This window comes from Molothrus aeneus, chromosome 12 (assembly GCF_037042795.1).
Source record: "Molothrus aeneus isolate 106 chromosome 12, BPBGC_Maene_1.0, whole genome shotgun sequence".
NCBI classification, from domain to species: Eukaryota; Metazoa; Chordata; class Aves; order Passeriformes; family Icteridae; genus Molothrus; species Molothrus aeneus.
Window position 1 is genome coordinate 9,306,478 of NC_089657.1, and position 21,430 is coordinate 9,327,907.

Genomic DNA, 21,430 nt, shown 5'->3' on the forward strand with positions numbered 1-21,430 from the left:
CGGCAGCGACGATAGCGCGGGGAGGCCACGTGGGAACGGCGGGAGCGGGCCGGGTCGCGCCGCGATGGCGGTGACGAATCTGCCGCCTCGAATCACACACCCCGCTGCCACCGCCCGGCCCCGCCCCAGCCCGACCCCCCTCGCCCCCCTCACCCTTTCGGTCCTCCCGGTCCCTCCGGACCCCTCTGTCTCCCAGGTCACCCCAATTTTCAAGGTCCTCCCGGCTCCCCCGGCCTGGCTACACGCCCTCCGGTACCTTCGGCTCCCCGGCCACCCCCGCCCCACCGGTCCTCCCGCCCCCCTTGCTCTCCCCGCTCCCCCTGGCCCAGCACGGCAGCAGACCCGGTTGAGCAGTTTATTTACAGTCGGTAACGCAGTAGAGACCCGCCTGCCCTCCGCCCCGGCATCCCCCGGCGGCGGGAGCCCCGGCCGTGCGGCAGGGCGTGAGGCAGGCCGGGTTAGCAGAGCCGGAGGAGCGGGCACAGGCAGGAGCGGGGTGCAGGCAGGAATGGGGTGCAGGCAGGAGCAGGGCGAGGCCGCTGCCCCGAGGAGCAGCGGGGCTGAGACCCCCGGCAGGCACTCAGGGTCAGCCTTCCCCTGGGGCAGAGGCCAGGCTGCTCTCAGGGACACGCACACCGTGGCACACACCGTGTTCCCCCCGGCTGGCCCTGCCCGCACTGCCACGGTCCAGGGACAATCCCGCCTTGCTGCTGGACATCGGGCAGGAGGAAGGGGCAGCCGAGGATGTCCAGCCCTGTGGTCTCACTGCTAGAAGCGGGTCCCAGCCCCCCTGTTTTGACCAACCATAGCAGCTGATTATCTCCCTAAAGAGGCCACATCTCCATGGTTAAGCCCTGGGCCACCGGCAGAAAAAAGGTGACATATCCTCGCCCCACCAGTCAGTCCCATGGCTCGTGGAAGAGCTACTCGGGATCTGCCCGGCGAGGCTTGATGTCACGGGTCTTCATGTAAGAGAGCAGCTGCTCAGGGATCTCAGCCAGCACGTCCTTGGCCAGGCGGGCCATGCTCAGCACCTGGTTGCCTGAGTCGTCCACGTAATCCCGAAATGGCACAAACTTTGAGGGAAAAAAGTTCGCAGTGAGGTTGGAAACTCTATTGCTGTGGGGTTCAGCAAGGGGGACTGAGCATCTGTCACCCACAGCAGGTCTGGATTCAATGCCAGACTTACCTGTACAATGTCCCTCTCAGCATACCGTCCCCGGGAAGACAACCGTACCTCATCACCATCCAGCTCCTCCATGGCTGGGGGTGACAGCTGGTGTCACCAAGCCTCGGTGGGATGAACACCGGGGATGGAAACACCAGCCCTTTGGATGTCTTTGGCATCCCAGAGGAAGAGACAATGTTTCCATCCCTCTTCCGTGGTGTCCCCAAGTCCCAACTCACCCTCAAACTCAGCTGGGCCTACTCCCACGATGATGATGGACATGGGCAGGGAGGAAGCCTGTGGAGCAGAGGCAGGGTGTCAGCCAGAATAGTGTCCATGTGAGGTGAACTCAGAGTAACAAGGGTGCACTCACGGTGACAATGGCTTCCTTGGTCTGCAGCATGTCAGAGATGACACCGTCAGTGATGATGAGGAGGACGTGGTATTGTGAGCCATCGGTCACCTGGGCAGCTATCCTATGGGGAAAGGGATGGGGGCCCTCAAGCACCCCACTGGTGTTGGGCCATTGACCCTGCTGTGGGGACAGATGGCATTTGGGGCTAGCAAAGGGGACAGTGCCCCAGTGCTCACCCAGCCACCTGGTTGATGACGGGAGCAAAGTTGGTAGGACCATAGAGCTGGACGGTGCGCAGGCTTTGGAGGTAGGACTCCAGCACGCCTTCAATGCCGGCACAGCTGGGGTTCTCCACATTGTTGTTCTGGGGGACAGAGATGGGGCACTTGGTGGGGGACCACAGCTCTTGGTGTCCCCCAGGCTGTGGGACGCTGGGGCAGAATGTTGCCAGGGTGCTTCCCCTCCCCGCCAAGCTGCTGTGGGCACCCGCAAGACCAGCTCTGCCCCACATCCAGGGGATCTGGGTTCACTCTCAGCCCCATCCCACAGGGAGGGCGCACCAGAGGAAACTGGTGGGAGATCTTGCCGTCAGGAGGGACTTTGGCACCAAAGCCGTAGGCAGGGAAGAGCTTGTCGCTGTCGTAGTCCTGGATGATTTCCCCCACTGCCTTCAGTGCCAGGGCATAGGCGCTCAGCTGGTAGGGGCTCGCGTAGTGCAGCGAGGTGGGCTGTGATGGCAACCCTGCAGCACAGTACCCATCACACCCGCCCCATGCCCAGCCCCAGGGTGATGGGGACCCCCCAACACCAGATGCACTCACCATTGGAGGCCGTGAAGTCAATGGCAACAGTGAAATTCAGCTGCGTCCTTAAGGGGGAGAGTGAGGGAGGCTGCCGGCCCCACAGCACAGGGACACCATCTTCCAGCCCCACAGTGCCAGAGTTTCCCTGCCCAGACCCATTGCCTCGGCTTCCCTTCCCCAGCCAGCACCCCACAGCCCCACGCCACCGTTCTGCATCTACTTCCCAGCCCCACTGTCCCCTGGTCACCCCCAGGCTGAACCTTCACTGTCACCACTGTCCTTGCCCCGAGACTCTCAGCCATGGGGGATCTCGAGGAGCCGGGGGGCTCCCGGCCCCCCACTCACCCGCCCCGTATGTAGTCAACGAAGGTGAACTCAGACTCAACAGAGAAGGAGAGCAGTGTCACCTGTGGGCACTGGGGATCAGATCTGGAGCCCCCTGAACCTGGCACACACAGCAGGTGGAGCCACACCAGACCCTGGCAGGCAGGAGGCCCAGGAACTCCCCAACCCCACTCACAGTGCCAGAATTCACATATTTCTTCTTCTTGCATTTCTTCCTGGGGTTCAGCACCTGCAGGCACAGGGGTGAGTCAGTCCCAGCATGGAGTGCACCCTGCCCTCACCCTGCCCCACCACCCTACCTCATACACTGTGAACTGACTCTGTGCTCGAGAGAGCTCCCGGTAGCTGGTGGCAAATTCCCCAATGAAGTCGTGGCTGCAGGAGGAACACAGGCTCAGTACAGCCAGGCACCTGGGTGACAGGTGCCCTGGGAAGCTTCAGCAGCACCCTGGTGTGTAAGAATTTAGTGCAATACAACACTGGTGTCCCATCCCTCACCTCCCATCCCGGTCCCAGTCGTACACATCTATCTTCACCGTCCTGAAAGTGAAGGTACATAGGGTAAGCCACCAGCCAGGCTGGCACAGCCCCTCCAGCCCCTGATTTGGGGACACCCAGGCCCACAGCCCAACCCACAGAGAGCAACCTGCCCACCAAATTCCAGCAGAGCCGCCCTGCCTGCCCAGCCTGCGGCTCTGCCAGGAGGGAGCGGGAAATTTGGGTCATGGTGGGGGCCCTGGAAAGGAGGGGGATGCCTTTATGTAATTTGGGTTGCAAAAGAGAAAAAAACCCAATCGGGACCCAATTCTGAGCTGCCTGCTGCTGCGGGGCCAAGCCCACCAAGAACTGCTCACACCCTGCTCTGGCCCCATGGCTGCCCATGTCCCTGTCCCATCCCCGTTCCTGTACCGGTCGTAGTCGCCGTTGCAGAGGGCGCGCACGGGGATGGTGAAGGGCTGCCACACTGGGTTGAGTGTGTTCTTCACCACCTCTGTCTTATGGCAGATAGTAAAGCTGGGGGGACAGGGCAGGGTTGGGCCACGCCGTCTGGTGACGTTGGCACCCTGTCTGCCCCACTGGGTCCCTGTGCTCACGTGCCATCCTCATTGCTACGATAGAAGACGAGGAAAGGATCGGATTTTCCAAAGAAGTCCTTCTTATCCAGCTTGTTGGCACACAGCTGCATTGTGACGATGTCCTGGGGACAGGGACTGTCACTGCCAGCCACCTCCCCACCCCTGGCACCAGCAGCTGCTGTACTGAGCGACCACCAGCCCTCTCCACCCTGCAGCCGATACAGGGGAACTCACCCGGCAGTTGCTCAGTTCCTCGGCCAGCAGCAAGATAGTCCCACATCGCTTCCCTGGGACACCCCTGGAACCAGAGGCACACAGTCAGCTTGGGGACAAGGAGGACAGTTCAGGGACAAGAGAAGAGGTCAGGGTTGGGGCTTCTGTCCCACAGCTGGTGGTGCTTGGCAGTGTGATCAGAATCCCCAGCACATGACATGCAGGGAGGGGTCCAGTGGAGCAGGTGTGGAGACACAGTGTGGGACCCTCCTGCCTCACCTCACCACACAGTGTGACTCACGTTAGGGGTCTCTCCAGGCGTCCCCGTTGGGACCCAATCACCTCTCCCAGTGCCACAAATGCCTGCCCCAGGAAGTCCTGTGCCCCAAACAAAGCACTATGAGACCATGGAGGGCGGTTTCCCCAGTCCCCTACCACCCACACCCACCACTTTTTCTCCCAATGCACCCATGAGACCTGCCAACAACTTGACTCTAGGCCACCCCATTTCCTGAAGCTGCACTGTGACCCAAGAGCCACCTTGCAGCCCAGGACCCATTGTGCATCCCCAGGACTACCCTAGGTGCCTGCTCCGTGTGCCTTACACTCATTCTGTGACCCCAGGGCCAGCCCACATCCCTGGACCCATCCTGTGTTGCCCCCCACAAACTGCCCTCCATGCCCTGACCTGTCCTGGACCCCTTGGGCCATCCTAGACCCATCTTACCCCTCAAAAGCCAACCCTATGGAGTGTCCCGGCCCCATATTGCCCCAACAGGCACTCCCAGGTTCAGGGTTCCCAGGGCAGAGCAGGGGCAGGTGTGTGGCAGGCACCTACCTTCTGCCAGTCCCCATGGGGCATGGAGAGATGGAGAGCAGGTTAGAGCCTGCCAATGAGCACTTGAACCCCCCCCGACAGCACCCACACAGGGCACAGCCTCGGGGTGTCCCCCTGGCACAGGCTGTGCTCACCTGCTTTAAAATGGAGCAGCTCTTGGAGTCCACATTGTAGCTGGTGTGGGAGAGCAGAGCCCTGAGCTGGCGCCTGCAGGGATGCTTCAGCACACAACCCTGCTTCCCCACCCATCCGTGCTATTCGACACTGTATTCTTATTTATTATCCTTATTCATTACTGACTCGGTGCTTTGTTCCACCCTCAGCGGGGCCAAGCCCTTCCCTGGCCCCCCTACTCACACATCGAAGCGCAGGTTTTGCTTCTCCTCGAAGTAGTAGTCGAGGACGAACTTGCGGACAAAGTCGGGGTTCAGGGTGTTGTCGATCACCTCGGTGCGTCCGAACTGCAGGGAGAGGGGTGAGGGCGGCCCCCCCAGGACCCGTCCCCATCGCAGCTGCCTCGGCGCTAATCCCGGTGGGGGATTAGCGCTGCTGGCGGGGCCGGATCATTAGCGTGGACGGGGAGGGATCATTAGCGTGGACACGGGCGGCCATATGGGCCCGTTTAACCCAGCCGGGGATTAGCCAGGAGAGGGGGCCATGCTCACCTCCTTCCACTCGCTGCTCCCCGAGACCTGCACAAAGAGGACCACCACTGCGGAGAGAGGAGCAGAGCCAGGCTGCCGTGCCGTGCCGTGTCTGTGCCACGCCATGCTCCCTGCCCGGCTCTGCCACCCACCTGGGTCAGACTTGGAGAAGGTGTCTAGGTCCAGTAGGTTCCTGGGGGAAGAGCCAGGCGTGAGCCAACCTGAGTGCCATCCACCTGGCCCAGCAACGGGTCCCCATGTCCATCCCCCTGATCACAGGTCAGCACCATGCCAGAAGGCCGTGCTAGCACCCATGGATAAGAGCATCGGCACTCCCAAGGAGACACGCTGGCTGCCTCTACAAGGTTCGGTGGGGCAGCAGAGCAAGCGGCAAGCAGCGTCTCCAGCGCTGATGATGATTGAACATGACAGGGAACCCATTTACAGGATGAAACCTTCCCCGGTGCCGCCGGCGCCGGCTGAGTGCCCGCCGCGCCCCGGCAGCAGGAGCTGGGCTAATGGCAGGGTGCAGAAGTGAGAAGAAAGGAGACACTTGGAGCAGGGGCTGAGCAGCCAGTGGGCATCCCCCGACACACCTACCGGCAGAGCGATTGATCGTCGTCCTGTGCACGGTGTGACACCGGGAAGTGCCGGGGAATGCTACCGGCTCTGCTGGGATACTTCCCGCACCCCCGGGGCGGCAGCACAGAGTGGGCTGGGGCACGGCCGGGGGCTGGGGGCTAAGCCAGCTCCCCTGGCCCCAGCACGCAGAGGAGAGACCCCACCCTGGTCTGGGCTGGGTCCTCGGGCTGTGAAGCCGAAGGCTGCCCTGGGTTGTCTCCAGTTGTGACCCCCGGAGCCTGCCTGGAGCTGCCCGGTCCCGTGGACCCACAGTCCCTCTGCCTGCTGTGAGGGAAGCTGGCAGCGGGGGCCAGGGCTCAGCCGCGGGGAGGGCACAACAGCCCCCGGCCCGGCCCACAGTTTGCATAGCTCGGGGATGTGCTGGAGGTACCCACCCTGGTCGGGGCACTCCGTGCCACAGGACCCATGGCACGGGGACGCTCCCCCCCAGCAGGACGCCGGTGCCTGTCCCTGCGAGCGGGACCCCCGGCTGCAAGCAGCGGTGCCTCCGACGGGCTATATTTAGCCGCGGGCAGACCGGCTCAGCCGCCGCCGCTTGATCGGCGGACCCTGGCCAGAAGCTGGGGCACAGAGCAACCCCTCTCCCGCAGCCCCCATCCCGCTGCCACGTTCCCGGTCCCGCTGCCTTGCACCGAGCTCGCAGCCAGCGCCGGCACCCCGCGTCCCGCCACCATCACCCACCTCCCGCAAACATCGCCCCGCGAGCGGCCGTCCCGCGCCCCAGCCGCGGGCATCGGGTCGCTTCACGCAGCCGTTCTCGCTGACAGCATCCCATGGGACCCCAGGAAAGGGACGGGACGGGTAGCAGCGGGGTAGAGGGACGCTGGGCATACGCCCTGGCACCGAGAGCTACCCGGGGAGAGAGGAGGACGCGCAGCTCACAACGCCTCGAGCCAGGGGCTGAGCGGCGGGCAGCGGGACGCAGCGAGCAGCCCCGCCGCGCATCCCGGTGCGTTTCGCACCCACCCGTCTCCACGGACTAGCCGCCGCCCTCCCGCTCCCTCGCCCGGCTCCCGGCTCACCGGCAGGACACGGTGAGCTCCACCTTGGTGCCCGGGACGCTGCCGGCCGCCGGCTCCAGAGCTCCCGGAGCCGCCATCCCCGCCCGGGCGCCGCCGATGCTCCGCGCCGCCTCCTCCCGCGCCGCCGAGGAGGCGCGCCCGGGGGCGGGTACGGCACGGGCACGGCTCGGCTCGGCACAGGCACGGCTCGGCACAGCTCGAGCACGACTGCCCTTCCCTGTCGGCAGCAGTGGCACCAACCCAGGCACGAAGGGGTTCGGCTCCTGGGGCTCGACTCCACCGGAACGTCCCGCCCGCGATTCCCAGTCAGGGGCAGAGGGGGCTCAGCCCCAATCCCGCCCCGCCGGGGGCTTCCTCCCGGGTTCCGTTCGGTGTTATTTCGGTGCCGACGCTCGCGAAGAGTGGGCCGGGCTATTTATAGTGAGCGGCTCCCCCGCGCCGCCCCCGCAGCCCCCGCCCGCAGCCCAGAGAGGAGGCAGGAGAGGGCACAGCTCGGGTCATTTACTGCAGAGACTCGCCGAAGACCCCGCACCCCCCAGCCCCAGGCAGGGGGGGCTGGCGGCGGGCGCTGGGTGCAGCAGGTGCCCGCACCAAGGAGAGGGTCCCAGGACTCTGCTGGGGGACGTGCCAGCCCCAGTTTTCCAGGCAGTGGTCTGGGAATGCCGTGTTCAAAGGGTGCTGCTGCCTCTCAGTCCCACGCCCCGCACAAACTGCTCGAGGAGGCCACCGATGGCCCCTGAGGGGCTGGGGGGCACGGCCTTGAGGCCGATGGTCCGGCTGTAGCTTGCCAGAAAAGCAGAACGCACTTCCTCCAGACGAGACTCACGGTCACTCGCTGACACCAGTCTAGGAGAGAGAAGGGGAGGTCAGTGACTGCAGCCATTTCTCTCCACATCCCAGCTCTCACTCCTCACACAGGGCTGTGGTGCTCAACGGGCTGCAGTGGCTAAGGCAGTGCAAGGCAAAGAGGCTCTGTCCACAGAGCTGGTGGCAGCTGGTGCCACTGACTCCTCATCCAACCCACAGAGCCAGCTGCAGCCTCAGTCTCCTGCTCCTCACAGGGTTTCCTCCTTCACACACCCCACTGTCCCCTGTTTCTCCCACCACCATAGTGTTCATAAGGCTGCAGTTCATAAACAAAGTGGTGCTTCAGCAAAGTGGCTGCTGACATCAGTCCCTATGCCAGCTCCCTCCCCTCCTCACACAGATGAAGCCTGTCCACATGTGCTGTGCCTGGACAGCTGCTTCCAACCTATCTGCAATCGTCCCTCACTTCCACCAGCCCCAGCCTCGTGTGCCTATGCCAGCACAGACAGCTCTGTGGAAGGGGGGATGAGAAGGAGCAGACAAGGTGACAAAAGCCCCAAGGAACACTCCAGCCATAGGAAGAGGAGAGCTGAGCAGCGCTTTACTTCTGCTCCCCAGCATGGCTGCTCTCGGCAAACAGGAGCAGAGTAGGGCACGACTTCCCATGGGACCTGCTCTCCTCTCCTGCTGATCCACACACCTGGTTAGGGGCAGGGGGAGAACAGCAGAAGGAAGGCAAGACTAGCCGAGGGAGCAGGGGAAAGCAAGACTGGGGCCCAGAGGCAGCTGTTCCAAGCTCTCCAGCCTCAAACGATCCTTGCTGTGGTGCCTCTGCGACATGCCAGTGGTTCCCAGAGAGATTAAGACATTCCTCAAAGGTCACTCCAAGGGCACAGTGCGAACCTTCCCCATAAAAAATTCTCTTTAATCTTCCAGTGCCTGGGCTGGCTATAAATTGGCACAGCTCATTTGAATGGAAGTGTTAACCACCCACAGCCAACAGCTTCGGTCCGGAAACAGCAGCAAGAGGATATGGTGGGAGGCCTATAAACAGCAAGCGATGCCGAGGCAGCCAACCAGGCCGCTGTTTACTGTGTCTGATAATAAAGAGAAGCCAGAGGGCAAAAAAAGGCAACAACATATCTAAACACATTAGCGATGCTTTTTGGCAACCTAATTAGGACGTGGAGCTCACAAACCTGCTAGCATTTAAAATAAACTCCGTGAAGGCAGGACTTACTTGCACCCGAGTACAGCGATCTCAGATGTCACGCGCAGAGGTAAGCGAGGGCGTGCAGCAGTGAGGTCCCGTGTCTTGTGGCTCTCACACCTCTTTACAAGGCAGATTTTGTATTTGGGTTTTTCGGTTTGTTTCGTGGAGCGAGACACTCCAAGGCACAGGGTCAAGCAGCCAGCCACTGCTCTACACCAAGCCCTGCAGACTGGCTGCAGCATCTCACCCTGAACTGCTCACCGCGGAGGCAGGTCGCGCTTCCCTGCCAAATCCACGGCACTCTGCCCCGCTACACTTCCTACAGCCTGCCCGCTTGCCTGCAGCTTGGGGTGCGGGATGAGAGGAGGCTGTCAAAGCCCCAGCTCGAAGGAAGCCCTGACAAGCCCCACACAAGCACAAGAAGTAGGCTGTGAAAAGCATACCTTCATCGAGCTGCTGCCAGTGAAGATGCAAAGTGGGAACTTAAATGGAATTAAAAGAAAAAAAATCATACTGTGTTGGGCTGCAAAAACTGGGATAAAACCACAATGGAGTCCTGAGCAAACAAGGCTGATACAGAACAGAGAGAGGGTAGAGGCTCTGGGTTAAGCTCAACACGACACCACTGGGAACTCTTCATCCTTTCAGTGCAGTGCCTGGTCCTAGCACCTTCAGTTGAGCAGTTCCCAGCCCTCAAGCAACCCACAGCTTTAGTGAATAGCTGAACAGGGCAGAGCACCCACAGGAGAAGCACCACTACTGTGCTCTTCCTTTTGAATCCACTGCTCCAAGCAGTCACTTTCCAAACTGCATAAGCCTAAGGCGTATCAACTTTGATTCATGTTTCTCTACTGAATTCCCTATTCTGACATTAGATCCAACTCCAAGGGCAGCAACAACTTGCTGGTGGATCGGCAGTGACCAAGCACAGCCAGGCTCAGGACACAGTAAAGCAGTCACTATTCAATGCCCATCCTTCAGTCCCTTCTCCCTTGCCCATCTGCAAAATACTGCAGGAACAGCTCAGTGTGTCCTCAGGAAAGGAGAAGAACAAATCCTGGCCAGGCCATGTCCAACATCTCTTGCAATGTTTTGATCTATCAATTCATGGATCTTGTAGCTTCACTGTAACTTGAAGGCAGCTGCTCTGCTCTGTTCAGCAGCACAGCACGCAGCCACACGAGACACAGAGCCAGGGCAGGCAGCCTGTCTCACAGGACACACAGGTTTTCATGTCGCCTGCCCTCAGCCTCCAAAGCATGTACTCAGATCTCAGTAAGGGACTGAGCATCTGGCAGCACAGCTCTAGCATTGCTTGCTAGCAGCAGCCCCTGATCTGCCATTTCAGTTTCTTGATGAAGAGCTTGCAGCCTGAAGGCACAAACCAAGGCTCTCCTCTAACAGCAATTAAAGTGCATCTCCAGTCTTTCAAGCTTCCAGAGGTGGATTTCTATTTGGGGAGGAACATTTGCCTCCCAGCCATTTCACAAGGCAGGATGTGGCAGGACACAAGGTCTCTGTGGCTCTGCACCGGCCAGGCACAGCACCTGAAAATGATACTGCACAAGCCCAGACAAAATTTGGGTTACAGAAGGAAAGTCCTTCTCTTACTCCAGCAAGGATCTGACCCCAGTGGGGAGATGTAGGTGAGCAAAATCGAAAAGCAAGAAATCTGGGTTACCAGTCCTGTCCTGACAAACATGAATCCTCAACTGCACTCAATCATACCCAAATTCAGCATCTTCAAGGAAGAGAGAAAAACCTCTTCTTCCTCCAGAAAGCAAAGAGCTCCCCCATCATTAGGCAGAGAAAGTGCCATTTTCTTTCCGTGTTCAGCATAAGCAAAGAGTGCTCAGGGACTGAGTTTGTGGATAGAAACCGTCTAGGCAGAGAAGGTGGAACAGTTCGTTATGGGCTCCCAGGCTTCTCCAAAAGTGCCAGAGTGATAAAGTTGCAGTGCTTGCAGACAGCCAAGAGACCCAAGAGAGATCCTGCATTTAAGACACTTACAGGCAAGTGTTAGAGAACTCATCCGGGAAGCTGCAAGGGAGAGAGGCGTCTGCGCTCAGGATTGCCTGCTCCCGAATACTGCCACACCCTGTCACCATCTGCCAGCTGCCAAAGTCTGTGGAAACGGAAGATCCGGGCAGAGAATGGTCGGCCGATCTGGGGCAGAGAGAGAGGGAGACGGCGCCATCAGTCAGAGCATTCAGCCACGAGCTTCTCACTGCTGCTGCTGCCAGGGACCTGCCGGGCGTGCGGCCAGCACTGCCCGTGCCAGCACTGTTGACACGCGGGGACCAGGGCGCAACATGCAGCTCGAGCTGGGCCCCACACCAAGCCTTTCCTTTGAAAGTGAAGGGAGAGCCAAGCTGGCTGGGGCCAACAAAGCAGCAGGAACACACCAGGAGCTGGACAGGAGAGAGCCAGAATGAAGCAGATGGCCATGCAGAACTGAGAAACCCATTAGTGAGATGGAGCAGCATATCCCGCCCTGAGTCCTTCACAGATGTGAAAGCTGTGCTGTACAAGGGACATTCCCCTGTTGCACATCCCAGGGCAGCAGGGCAAATCAAGGTTGTGACTTGGTTAGTGCTGGGAAAGACTTACAGCTCATTGTCCTGGCAGCAGTTAGAAAGCAGATCATTCCTGAGACATTACCACCAGATCTGAACAGAGCCAAGGCTCAAGGCATACCCAGGACACCTACCCCCTTCATTTCTGTATTAAAGAAAGGGCTGTGCCAGAAAGCAGGTGACAAAACATCTTCAGGACAGGCTAAATAGCCAAGGAAGAATAATTGTTTGATGTATGCAATCTCCCACCAGGAAAGAAAGAAGCATGAAACATGGCAAGTGAATCTGAGGAGTCCCTCCAAAATCTCAGAGAAGAGGGCACAATCACTTGAGACAAAGCCAGAGCTCTTGGCTTCCAAGGGAGCAAGCAATTATTAAGCCTTGCTGCACAGCAGAGTGTACATAGCTGGAAGCACAGCCTGTGGCAGAGCTGCTCAATTACACACTACCAAGATCTTCTGGATAATTTATCTGAGTTCTGCTGGGCAGAGAGCAGTGCTCCAGCTCTGCTGGGCCAGGTACTTGCACGCTGTCTTCACAGCTAAGAATAGCAGTGGCGCACTGCAGCTGCTCCCCAAGGGACCAAGAGAACAGCCACAAAGACAGGCTCTCCCACAGCAAGAAGGACCTGAGCTAGACTGGAAAGCAAGAGTGGGAAGAGATGCACAGCAGGAAACCTATTTGCAATCTCCATCTAATTCCAGGCCTGCCATTTAATTAGTCTGATCAATACAGCCAAGTTTGAGCAGTGTGAAATGTCCTGAGCTGGCTGTACAAGCACAGAAAGGGAGTCACACAATTCCCTGTGTATCAGCTTCCCATCATGGTTGCAAGTCTGGGGGTAATACCCCTGTGTGGCAGCTCAGGCTCTGAAAGGACATGACAGCAGAAATCAGGGAGAGCAGAGCTTCACCTGTCTCACACAGATCTTGTTCTCTGGCTGCTCAGTGAACAGAGGAGTGAGGGTCAGAGTATTGGGAGAACCCTGTATTGCTTTTCCTGGGGTATGTAATACCCAAGTAAGAATGAGGGCACTTCACTGAAAGCAAAAGCGAAGCACATACTGTTAGAAACACCTTCAGGACATCAGACAGGGATAACCTTCCCTGGAAAGCAAAGAATTTGTAAGCGAAGGGGAGCTGCCGTTCAGTGACATCTACCTCTCTCCACGCCTTTGGAAGATAAAGTGGAGGGAGTCAGTGTGAAGGAGAGCAGGCAGAGTGTTTGAGCCCACAGCGTTGTGCCATGATGGAATCACAGTGGGAACAGTGCAGGATGCCAGGGAGAAGCATGGAGGAATGCTGCTTCAGTGCAGAGTGAAGAGGAAGATGTCACCTCCCTGAGAGCACAGCACAGCCAGATAGGAAAAACAGGAGTGTCACACATGGTGACACAAAATTGAGCTAAAGGAGTAAAGAGATCTTTAGGCAATAGGCTTGGGCTGAAAGTAGGCAGAGACAGGATTCTGCCAGAAAAAGTAATTAGCTGCTGAACAGAGGATAGGTTTGTGGCCAGATAGAAACAAAGGTTTTGGAGAGGGCAAGCATGAATAGCAGAGGAGGGCCTGGACTACAGCAGGATCTCCAGAGAGAACAGAGTTCTGCAGCTCTTGCAAAGGGACAGTAGTATCTGTAGCCTACTCAGGAGACTCTGCCCACATGGCAAGCCATGATCCAGGGCACCAGGGATAGTAAAAACATCCCTCTGCCCAGTATCATCAACCACACCAGTCAGGTACATCTGTGCTAAAGAAGGTGAACAGAAAATTGTTTTTTGGTTTGGGTGTGTGGCCACAGCTTCCAGCTGCTGGTCACCTTCCATGTTTGTCAGCTAAGATTAAACTCATCTTACACCACCTCTTAGAGGTGGATCAAGTAATCTTTTGAATTCTGCCATGGACAGGCTGATAAAAGCACAGTGCATCTCCTGCAAGACTGACTTGGTGACTCTCTAGTCCTCCAGCCCTTCCTGGGGTCCCCAACCCTGTCAAGCAGCTGTGCAAACTTAGTAAGGTTTCATCTAATGCAACAACACTGGGGTCTAAGAGTTCAAGGCAGTCAATTCTGTGTCTTGCCTCCAGGCAGCAGAATAAACACTTGTCGATTCATTGAATAAACTGATTGACTCTGTAAAGAGTCTAAGTAATTTCTTTCCTGGCCCAGAGATCTGAGCCTGGCCAGCAGAGGTAAGATACTGTGGCAGATCTTCCCCTCTATTCCCAAAGCCTTCTCAAGGGAGGCTCCTGAGGAAACGTCACAATCAATAAGCATCTTGAACAACCTCAAGAGACAGCAGGGGCTAAGCCTGGGAAGACACAGCATGGGAAATTTTGTGTTCTCACTGCAATGGCAGCAGAGCTTCTTAAAAGTTGAGCTTGGCTTGAGACCAAGACTAGATGGGGTGACTGCACCCCAATGCAATCCAGTCGCTGCTAGAGGTAAAAGTCTTCCTGTAATTTCTACCCTGAATATTTCTTGTAAAGTCTTACTGCAGAGCCCCAAAAGAGCTTCAGTGAGGCCCTGGGAACAAGCTGGAACTGCCAGGACACCAGAACCAGTTCCCAAGTCTGTAAGAACAGCATGCCTGCAATACATGACAGCCATGCCAGAGGCTGGCTAGGAGTGAGGGCAGCACAGAGTGTTGGGAAGCACCGGACAACAGCAGAGCTGACATGGTTAGAGGAGATGAGATACAGCCAATCTTCAAGTTGCTGTCTCTGCCACAGACATCTAATGGCAGACAGAAAAAGAATCAAAGTGAGCTTCACACACCCACCTCTTCAGGTCCACGAGTGGGAAGAAACTCCCTCAAAAGTGCAAGATTAACTAAATTAGATTAGCAAAACAGAGATGAGCTGCAAGCTGTTCCTTCACACAAGAAGGGACCTCTCGCAGGCCATAAACTGGCAGCTCCTAACCTGGAATGGTTCCTTTTAATTAGGTCAGTGCTTTCCATGCAACACGCAGCACAAGACAGCATTTCAGAGCACATGGACACTCACTTGCCTGCCAGAGAAGAGTCAATACTGGAGGCAGAGCAACAGTCAGGGATCCTTCTCTTTCTTAATACGTAACTGAGATGAGTGCCAAGTGCCAACAGCTAGGCTCCATCCTGCCCCTGCTGCTCCTGCTCACCTGATGTATTTCCACACACCTAGGACTATTTGGGAAGCAGCTCATTTGCCAGCATATGCTCTTGCCTCAATCTGAAGCATTAAGTAGGTTCTGTATGTACAGGCAGACTGTGGCAACCTGGAGTAAAGGGCAGCCCTTCCCACCTTTGCGTGGGCAATATTGGCAAGAAGTATGGCACCCTGCCAAGCACTGCAAATCCTGGCTGAATCCCAGACAGTTATCTACAGGCTGGGATAGTGCCCCAGCAGCCTGTTCTCTGTGAGCACCATTTCTGATTGCAGCACATAGTCATGTGCCAGCCACCAAGCCCATTTTGTGGCATGGTCATGCAGTAATTCCAGAAAACATTCCTGTAAACAATTCCTCTCCTGCTGTGGCCACTACCCCAAGCTGTCACATTGCATGTACACCTTCCAAGTGAGGTGGCTGTAAGGAGCAAGACACACAGTGCACACACACTCTTCTCACCACCAACAAAGCACCCAAAGCCAAGGGGCAGCAGCTCCTCTGTCCCACTCTGCTCCCTCCAGACCCACAGCTCAGCCATCTGCAGCCCTTAAGTAAGGGAGTTCTCTGTGACTGCTGGTCAAAGCAGATCCTCTGCAATTTAACTCCTCCAGATCTCGACTCTCTAGATCATAGTACTTTGGGTTTTGTTTAATTGACTTAGCAAAAGCACATTCAACCAAAGATTATCCAGCTGCTAATCCACATTAGTGCTATGTAGACACACGCTAAATCCCTGACACAGATACAGAATTTTTCTGCAGTGTCATGGTACACTTAGATTACTGGTGTCAAATGCAAATACAGAAAAGGCTGGCAAACTGCAACCCCACTGCATGCAGGGGGTTCAATCTGAGGCACATTGACTGCCATACTCAGAGTTCTCTGTAGAACAAGCAGCACGTTGCTCTACTCTGCAAACAGTCTATGCAATATCTTCCTCTGTGTTTGTCTTCTGCAGATGTGATCTTACCATCATGTTGAAATAAGCTAGAAAGACTGATAGGAATTGCCTTTGTACTGCTTTGCCTAAGAATCATCCTGGAATTTACTCAGGACCTCTGGATAAGAGCAAGATTCACAAGATGGGCTGGTAATGTGACAGCAGCAGCCTGTTGACATTGCCTGGCCTGGAGAGGGGCTTGGCTCCTAATGTCTGACTGGGCATTTGTGACCCCATCTTTCAGGGCAGTCCAGTTCCCCCCTCCCAGGCCATGCTCATGTCTCCTGCTGACTTGCCTTTTTGTTCCCTCCAGAGCCCCCCTGCCTGCCAGCACCTGGACTGGGCTGTTGACCTGAACTACCTGAAGGACACCTGCTGGCATTTTACAAGCAACCATTTTAACCACTGCAGCAGAAGTTGAGGAAAGTGTTTTGTTGCTATGGCCACGCAGAGGATTAGGAAGTCAAGTATAGTGGTTTCTTCATCTCAAGAGCCTTGGGTGTTGACCTGCCAGCAGCACTGCAGGAATAAAGGTATTTTTGGCATCCTGATCAGTCTCTGTGCTCCTGCTTTTCCATCTTAGTACCACAATTTTTCAGGAGGTGAAGAGACAGAAATTACCTCTTCCTCCCGTCACAGTCCTCCACCCAAAATGGGACCTACTGTTTCCTTCAGGGTAGAAAATGGTGGCTGAAGGTACTGTGTTACCTGCCAGACCAATTCAGACTACCACAGCTGAAGCAAGGAGACCAAAGGCCAAGTGGAATGACAGAACCTCTTTCAGGAGAAAACATACCATGCTTAGAATCCAGAAACTGCAACCCATGACAGTGTCTGATAAGACAACCCTAACCCTCACTATGGTGCTCTTCCACCTACTCCTGTTTCTCCTCTTTGCTCTTGCAGAGCAGTCTGGCTGAAGCATTACAAACTGCTTCTTCCTGAGCACTGCTGCAAGCTTGCTACCAGCAAGCACTGAAAGCCTGTCAGACCTTGGCAATGGCATGGGACCACACACAGGAATTGTGGCACTACCACTGTGAACAAAGCAGCTCCCAAGACAAGCTGTTTTCTTTCCAATATTTTCTTCTCTTCTCAGGAGATTCTTTCCATCTTACAGAAAATGCAGAGGTGGGCCCCAGCAACAATTCCAACCCCTCCTATTGATATCTCTCCCTGGGGAGAACAGTTACCCTCATTTATGAAAACTGTCAGACACTGGGGTTTTTCTCTGGAATCGTGAGACACTTGTTAAGAAAGTCTTATAAATTTTCAATGCTTTGCTTGTTTGTTATTTTATTTTCCATACGATGAGAGAGTACTCAGATTTGGCTGGTGGCTGATTCAGAATCACTACAAAAAGACTCATCAGAAAGCCTGCAGAGGCTACACGAGCATATGACGCTGTTAGCAACCTCTTATCTCAGGGTCTCTTTATTCCATGTTGGCCTGAACACACAGTGTTTGCTCCACAGGCTCTGCTCTTTCTTCCCCAGGCCAGCTCAGGGCTCAACGCTGCCCTATCGCAGTGTCAGACTCCAGAAGGGTGCCTTTGTTATGGTGTGAGATTAGGCTCAGGTCCAGGGTCCCCATTCCCCAGCAGGAACACTCAGCCTTCAGGGCAGAACTCCTTTGTGCTGGCACAGCGCTCAAAGCTTGCTCCCAGCAGATTCCTACCTCTGCTTGCCACCAGCACCCAGTTTTTTCCAACCTGTGTCATCAGGAGGGTCAGCAGGTGAAAAGGGGGACAGGATAGATGCAGAGTGAGGTCTGCTTGGTTTGAAAAGCTTCCTTCCCCAAACACCACAGCCATTTCAAACCCTGGTGGATGTGTTAGACAGAGAAAGTGCTGTGAGCTGCAAGCATGCAGGGCGCAGAGATGCCAGAGCTCAGAGTTGAGGCATGCGCTGAGGACAGGCATATGACAGCTGGCTGTTATCAGCACAGCTCCTTGCTCCTCTAGGGGCTCAGGCAGGAGTGTCTGTGTTCAAGGGCCAGCACTTCAGATAAGGTCAGACTAGAGAGGAACAGGCCTCCCGAGGTTTATCTGTAGACACAAACACAGGTGCTCCAGTGTTTTCAGAACCATACAAGTGCAGCCCTGCACTCCCTTTACCAGACACTCATTTTGCTGAGAAATGCCTTGCTCCCACCTCACCTGGATCTGGGCACTTCTAGTGGGCTGCTTCCAATCCTCAGGAAGTTATCAGAATGGGTTGATGAGGAGGAGCTGGAGGACTTGACTTCAACCATCCCTGTGGAAGGCAGCCTGTCATCAGACTGCTGTGCTCTGCTCCAGAGCATGGCTTGCGGTGACGATGCACAGCTCTTCCTCCTGAGGGATAGAGGACGTGGGTGAGAAAGCTGACTTCTATGTACTCCAACTAGGAAGCCTTTCCACTGCAGGCTGGAGTTTAGCCCAGCAGCTACAAGCTCTTGTTTTCACTGAACCCGCCCTCCTCCCTCCCAAGGAACCATGAGTCACAGTAAGGGCTCAGCGAGGGGGTACGCTGAGCTCAACCCATCTCAGCCCATTCTTTTATAGATCACCATCCACGTGACCTGCAAATCAGAGATGGGAGAATGCATCAGCCCACACACACACAGCGATTGCTTTGTTTAGTCTAGCAGCAAAAATGCCTTGAGCAAGGGGCCTCCCAGCGGGGAAAGACCATTTCAATCTGCTCCAACTCCTCAGTATCAGCCCAGGTGGGCGTTCGTGCGCACCGAGAGCGACAGGGACACACTACCAGTGTTATTTTCCCTTTCAGCAATTCCCTTTGGGCACCACTGACCACACTTCTGACCATGTGCCTAGAGCTGACACTCACTCCAGAGGTAGGTACACTTCAGTTCTTTCTCTGTCTATGCTGACAGCCCAAACTGCTCTGGCTTCTTTCCTAGCCAGCACATTCAGACTCAGTCATGATTCACTGTCCATTGCTACATCAGGCCTTAGCTCACAGTACCATCCAACTATATGCCAAACAAGTACACATCTAGGACTAATTCATATCACTTCTGCACGTTCAGAAGATTTTCCTTCTTACAGTTTGGTTTTTTTTTTCCCCTGGAAAAGTCACAAGAATTTCTCCCCTTCCAAGACCACACTGAATTAGACAAAGACTCTCTATGTAAAAAAGTAAAAAAGAAAAATTCTAAAGCAAATAAACTCTAGGGGAACTCTTCCTAAAACATGGAAGGGGATCTCAGCTTTGAAATCTCAAACACTGTCAGCAAGTGCAGCTAAAGACAGGCTCATTGTACAGTGGAAAGTGCGATATCCTCCCTTCATTTTTTGAAGGGTGTCCACCCTCAAACATCACACCACAGCCTCTCTTAAGCTTTATTCATCTCATGTTATCATAGCTGCCAACATCTCCAAGTACAGCCTGCAGAAACAGGTCTGAACAGCTAAAAATCAAATGCCTCTCCCTGCACAGAGACTGTGAGGCCACCTGTTTTCAGGGCAACACAATAAAGTGCATCCCCTCATGCTATGCAGAGCACAGCTCATCCAGCTTGCAGCAAGCCCTATGTATTCTCCAGACTACAGAGCCACAACAGCCTGCAGTAAAACGCCCGTGACCAGTCTTCTCACTGAACACTCATGGCAAGGCTCACAACCTTCCCCTTTCCCAAGCTCATGCCCCCCAGCACGGCTCAAACCATCCCTGCAGAGCAGCTGCTGGCCCCATCACAGTCTGAGGTCTCTCACAGAAATAAAAGCAACCCAGAGTTAGGAAGCACATTGCAAAATCAAGCCCTGATCCACACAAGTGCAGATATCTCCTCCAGCATGCTCTGGTCACCTCACATCTTGTAAAAAAGCACACATAGGTTCTGTGCAGCAGAATCCAGTCTGTATGTCCTGAGCACTCAGAGCAACACAAATGCTTCCAGTTCACTACCCTGCAGCCCTGCAAGTGGAAAATTGTTCTCTACTCAATGCAGTCACTTTGATGTGGATAGGCAGGCTCTGTGTGTTAAGAGGACTCCGTGTTGCTCACTTGGCGAAGAGTTTGGGACATTCCATCTCCATTTTGTGATTCTGCAGGGATATTCTCCTTTCCCTTCTCAGCACTTTAGACTGAACATACAATGTGCTTTAGAAAGGCTGCTGCCACTAGCATGGCTGCAAGCTCAGTCCCAGAGGATTTCAAATGCCTCCAGCACAACCCAGATTTAATTTAAAATAATTGCAATATAAAATAGCATCTTCACATGTGCTGAGGGAGAGGAGAGAAAAATTAAACTGAGAGGGGCAACCCTACAGCAAGGCTCTGAAATCCCCAAACAGCACCAAAAATTCCACAAGCAAGTCCAAAACCTGTCCCAGAGCAGCAGAGTTGCCAGACACCTTCCCCTCTTCCAGACAGCCACCTGCATCCCCAGGAAAGTCCTCTGTGACCCTCTATCAAGAGGCAGTACCGAAAATTCTGTATTCTCCCCTGGAAATGTCTCGAAGCAGTGCTGCAGGCAGGAACCTGCTTTCAGCTCACACACCTCATGCTGGTAGAGGGGCTAAAATTTAGAGGGAATTTTTGGCCACCCAGCCCAGCTCCCACTAACTGCAGACACTCTCTGTGTATAATGTCTTTCCTAAACTCTGATTAAGCTTCATTTTAGGGCAGCTAAACCATCTCCACTTTTCCCTGGGGAGGCTGCTGTGAAATGTAATTTTTCTGGTAGTTTGGAACAATCTTTTAAAAGTAATAAAATCCTTTGTGGATGAAGTTTAACAGAAAAACTGGTGAAAATGAGACAAATGTGCTTTACTCTCATCTATGTACAAACTTCGGAGCATCCCTGCAGAACCCTGACAGCCTTTTAACATGGGGTGGCCTCCAACTTTGGATGCAGAAGCTCTGGAGTACAAATTGCAGCAAAGCTTCTGACAGCCAAATTCCTCCCCCCACTGTAAGGAATCCATGCTACAGAGAGCAAACCTGGAGGGCAAGGCACTTCAGAAATATGTTTTCCATCAGCCAGCCCCTTTTGTTCAGCCCACCAAGTGGTTTTCTCCTCACCATGCTGCTTGAGCCTGTGCTCCTGCTGGCATCAGCTCCACTGCTTCATAGGTAAAGCTCCCAGCTGCTCCAGGGGAACTTTCCATCCCCAGGGAGAAGTCACTGCTCAGGCTTGTGGTGCTGCCTCGGTCTTTCTGCTCTAGAGAGAAGAAAACAGAGCTACCTGAAGACCAGCTTGGTTTCATTCACTTTCTCTCCCTTTCAGCAACACACTTTCCCATGCCCTGTGTTCTTGCAAGGCCCCACAGGCAGCACACCCATTTGGGGTCATCCTGAAGCTGGGAACCCAAGCCCACAAACAATGAACCATTAGCAGCACACAGGGGCACTGATGCTTGACACTCACTGAGCATGCAGATCTCTTCCAGGGTGAAGCCAGGTGGCAAACTCTTCCTTCTGGGGAAGGAAAGACAAAGTTACCTCAAGCACACTTCAGGGCAGGCTGGCCACAGCCAGGTCTCTGTCACACACACAGCAGATCAGAGTAGTGGGGAATTAGCTATGCAGGGGCAGAGGGGAGAGGATGGGCCAGTGTGCACTGTCTGACTCCTAACAGTCCCCACCCAAACTCCCTATGCTGTGAGAAGGTGGCAACAGGCAACACTGCACATGATG

General features: G+C 55.2%; 2 protein-coding genes across 4 annotated transcripts in view; both read right to left on the minus strand.

Annotated features, from left to right (window-relative positions):
• Positions 1–341: 341 nt before the first annotated feature.
• Positions 342–7,235, minus strand: CPNE9 (copine family member 9). Of its 2 annotated transcripts, XM_066558160.1 has the most exons (21): positions 7,107–7,235; positions 5,595–5,635; positions 5,464–5,510; positions 5,156–5,259; positions 4,933–4,972; positions 4,799–4,801; positions 4,262–4,338; positions 3,982–4,045; positions 3,766–3,869; positions 3,581–3,685; positions 3,170–3,211; positions 2,971–3,046; positions 2,847–2,900; positions 2,672–2,733; positions 2,345–2,391; positions 2,084–2,265; positions 1,760–1,887; positions 1,542–1,644; positions 1,408–1,465; positions 1,190–1,263; positions 342–1,076 (listed from the first exon to the last, which is right to left on the minus strand). In XM_066558160.1, exons 1-21 carry the CDS (start codon positions 7,181–7,183, stop codon positions 924–926), a joined length of 1,641 nt encoding a protein of 546 aa, XP_066414257.1. In that variant the 5' UTR covers positions 7,184–7,235; the 3' UTR covers positions 342–923. The 2 variants fall into 2 exon arrangements, with proteins under 2 accessions (XP_066414257.1, XP_066414256.1); XM_066558159.1 differs by lacking the exons at positions 4,799–4,801; positions 4,933–4,972; positions 5,595–5,635; positions 7,107–7,235 and having other exon boundaries at positions 5,156–5,347; positions 5,464–5,488.
• A 355-nt stretch (positions 7,236–7,590) lies between these two features.
• Positions 7,591–21,430, minus strand: part of MTMR14 (myotubularin related protein 14) — a 31,187-nt gene continuing 17,347 nt past the window's right edge. Inside the window, exons 15-19 of one of the 2 annotated variants that reach the window (XM_066557934.1) lie at positions 21,162–21,211; positions 20,816–20,954; positions 17,944–18,120; positions 11,137–11,292; positions 7,591–7,952 (exon numbers count right to left, since the gene is read on the minus strand). In XM_066557934.1, coding sequence (XP_066414031.1) covers positions 7,775–7,952; positions 11,137–11,292; positions 17,944–18,120; positions 20,816–20,954; positions 21,162–21,211 — 700 coding nt within the window. In that variant the 3' untranslated portion in view covers positions 7,591–7,774. The remainder of the gene's footprint in view (positions 7,953–11,136; positions 11,293–17,943; positions 18,121–20,815; positions 20,955–21,161; positions 21,212–21,430) is intronic. The other variant, XM_066557935.1, reaches the window with a different exon arrangement.